General features: G+C 41.9%; 1 protein-coding gene across 1 annotated transcript; it reads right to left on the bottom strand.

Moving 5' to 3' along the window:
- Positions 1 to 1116: 1116 nt before the first annotated feature.
- LOC118525770 (olfactory receptor 1A1) lies at positions 1117 to 2046 on the bottom strand. The gene has a single exon (XM_036076646.2). The coding sequence runs from the start codon at positions 2044 to 2046 to the stop codon at positions 1117 to 1119; it is 930 nt and encodes a 309-aa protein (XP_035932539.1).
- Positions 2047 to 2667: the final 621 nt, after the last annotated feature.

Below are 2667 nucleotides of genomic sequence, written 5' to 3'. Positions count from 1 at the left end.
CGGGGAAAAATGAAGGGGGGGAAATTGGAGGGGGGAGAAGAACCATGAGAGACTATGGACTCTGAAGAACAAACTGAGGGTTCTAGACGGGAGGGGGGTGGGTGATGGGTTAGCCTGATGATGGGTATTAAGGAGGGCGCGTTCTGCATGGAGCACTGGGTGTTATGCACAAAGAAGAATCATGGGACACTACATCTAAAACTAATGATGTAATGTATGGTGATTAACATAACATAATAAAATTTATATTTTATTGAAGAGGGGGAATTCGGAGGGGGGAGATGAACCATGAGAGATTATGGACTCTGAGAAACAAACTGAGGGTTCTAGAGGGGAGGATTGTGGGGGGATGGGTTAGCCTGGTGATGGGCATTAAAGAGGGCCCATAGTGAATGGAGTACTGGGTTTTATATGCAAACAATGAATCATGGAACACTACTTCAATAACTAATGATGTAATGTATGGTGATTAACATAACAAAATAAAATAAACAAAGAAATAAACAAACATAAATAAAAAAGTAACTTTCTGAAATACCAGGTATGTGATAGATGGGAATTAATGTCAAATCTTATCATGTCTGATTATTATGAGATTAAGTTTTTTCAATTGCATTCCTTCATTCCACTTCCACAAATAGTTATTTGTTCACTTTAATGACCAACTTTGGGACAAATAGAGTGATGTGTTAAGACAGGTCTTGCCCTCAAATTTTGCAAGCAAAGTCGGAATCATGAAATGTAGTAGTGCAAGAAAATCGACTCTTGAATAGGGACTTATAGCTTTCAAAGCATGAAGTACTGTGATCCTCACACCCTAGGACAGACAAGGAAGAAATTCTTATTTTTATTATTTAGGTATGGAAGCGAAGTGCTAGTCAGTAGCATAACTGGGACATGATCCCAATATTCCTTTGCTGTAAAAGGAATAATAACATGTACATATCAACAATCTCAATAGGAAGTCTCATGAAACTGTTAGATTTCCAAGAAGAGGAATTCGGTGGCTGGAAAGAACAAAGGTGGCTCCTTGGAAGGGGAGGACATTGGGGCTGAATTTTCAATTGCATCCTAATTGGTGACTCCAACTGACTCTCCAGTATGACCTCATATTGGTTATGAGGAGAGTCTTTTGCTGAAGAGTTTCCCCAGGGCAGCCTTCATGTCTCGGTTTCTCAGACTGTAGATGAAAGGATTTAACATTGGGGTCACTGCGGTGTACATCACAGTTATCACTGCATCCTTTAGGCTGTAACTAGTTAGAGGGCGGAAATACATGCCCATGACTGTCCCATAATACAGAGAAACAACTGTGAGGTGGGAACCACAGGTAGAGAAGGCTTTGAGCACACCCTTGGTGGATGGAACCCGTAAGACTGTGGAAAAGACCCGGACATAGGAGATGATGATGCATAGTAATGGCACAGAGAAAACACCAACGCCTAGGTACATCATCTTCACATTAAAGTGGATGTCAGAACAGGACAGCTTGAGTAAAGAGGCAATATCACAGTAGAAGTTGGCTACTTCCTTGTTGCCACAGAAGGACAGACTAGCTGTGAGCAGAGCGTGGGGGAGGGCATTGGTGTTTCCAACCACCCAAGACCCAACAACCAGGAGGACACAAGTCCGTGGGCTCATAATTGTTGTGTAATGAAGTGGGCGGCTGATGGCCACAGCACGATCATATGCCATCACAGCCAGCATATAGCTGTCTGTGTTACCCAAGGCTAACATGAAACACATCTGTGTTAAGCATCCCCCAAAGGAGATGGCTTTGCTGCCTAAGACATGGTTGGCTAGCATTTTAGGGATGGTTACAGAGGAGAAGAGGATGTCAACAAAGGAGAGACTGGCAAGGAAAAAATACATGGGGTTGTGAAGGCGAATGTCAGAGCGAATGGCCAAGATGATGAGCAGATTTCCAATCAATGTGATGGGGTAAATGAACAGGAAGAGGACGAAGAAGAAGTCTTCCTGTTGCTGCTGACCACTGACTCCCAGGAGAATGAAACCAAGGGTAAAGGATTCGTTGTCTCCTCTCATCCTCTCATGGATCCTTCAGCAGAAAGAGGAAAGGAATCCAGAATTATGACTAAAGTTACTGTGTGTAATGGTCTTCCTAAACCATCACTTTTGACCCCTGTGGTTGTTGTGTCTATACTTAGGTGTGCTAAATCCAATAAATTGCAGGGGAAATCCCTGTTTGTCAGTGTACCTAATTTCCATGTGCTAGAAACTTTGTTAGGCTTTGTGGAAAAATTATAAATATGTGAAAAACAATTTATCCATTTAGTTATATATGATGTAGTCTCTGCTCTGTAGCACCTTACAACTTAATAGAGATGACAGTATTGCACGCTAGTTGTATTACACATGGAAATGAAAGGACAGTGTTTTGGAGTCTTTGGAAAAAGCTCTCCAGTGGAAGGAGTGGTTAGTACAAAAGCACCATGAACAATCAGAAATTGTTCCACTGGCCAGACTGAGAATGAACCCACAGCCAGGAGGTAACTAGTGTCTGTCTGAACTGGCATGGAATATTGTAAATTTTAAGACTACTGGCCTTAGGTTGTAGCAAAAGAAGAATTAGGTGTTTACTCTCCAGGTGTCCAGTTTTGAAAGTAGACATTCACTACTTCGTTCAATAGGTTTCATCTTTATTCC

Source organism: Halichoerus grypus, chromosome 2 (genome assembly GCF_964656455.1).
Source record: "Halichoerus grypus chromosome 2, mHalGry1.hap1.1, whole genome shotgun sequence".
NCBI lineage: Eukaryota > Metazoa > Chordata > Mammalia > Carnivora > Phocidae > Halichoerus > Halichoerus grypus.
The sequence above is the reverse complement of the archived record's forward strand: the minus strand, read 5'-3'. Positions and strand labels throughout refer to the sequence as shown.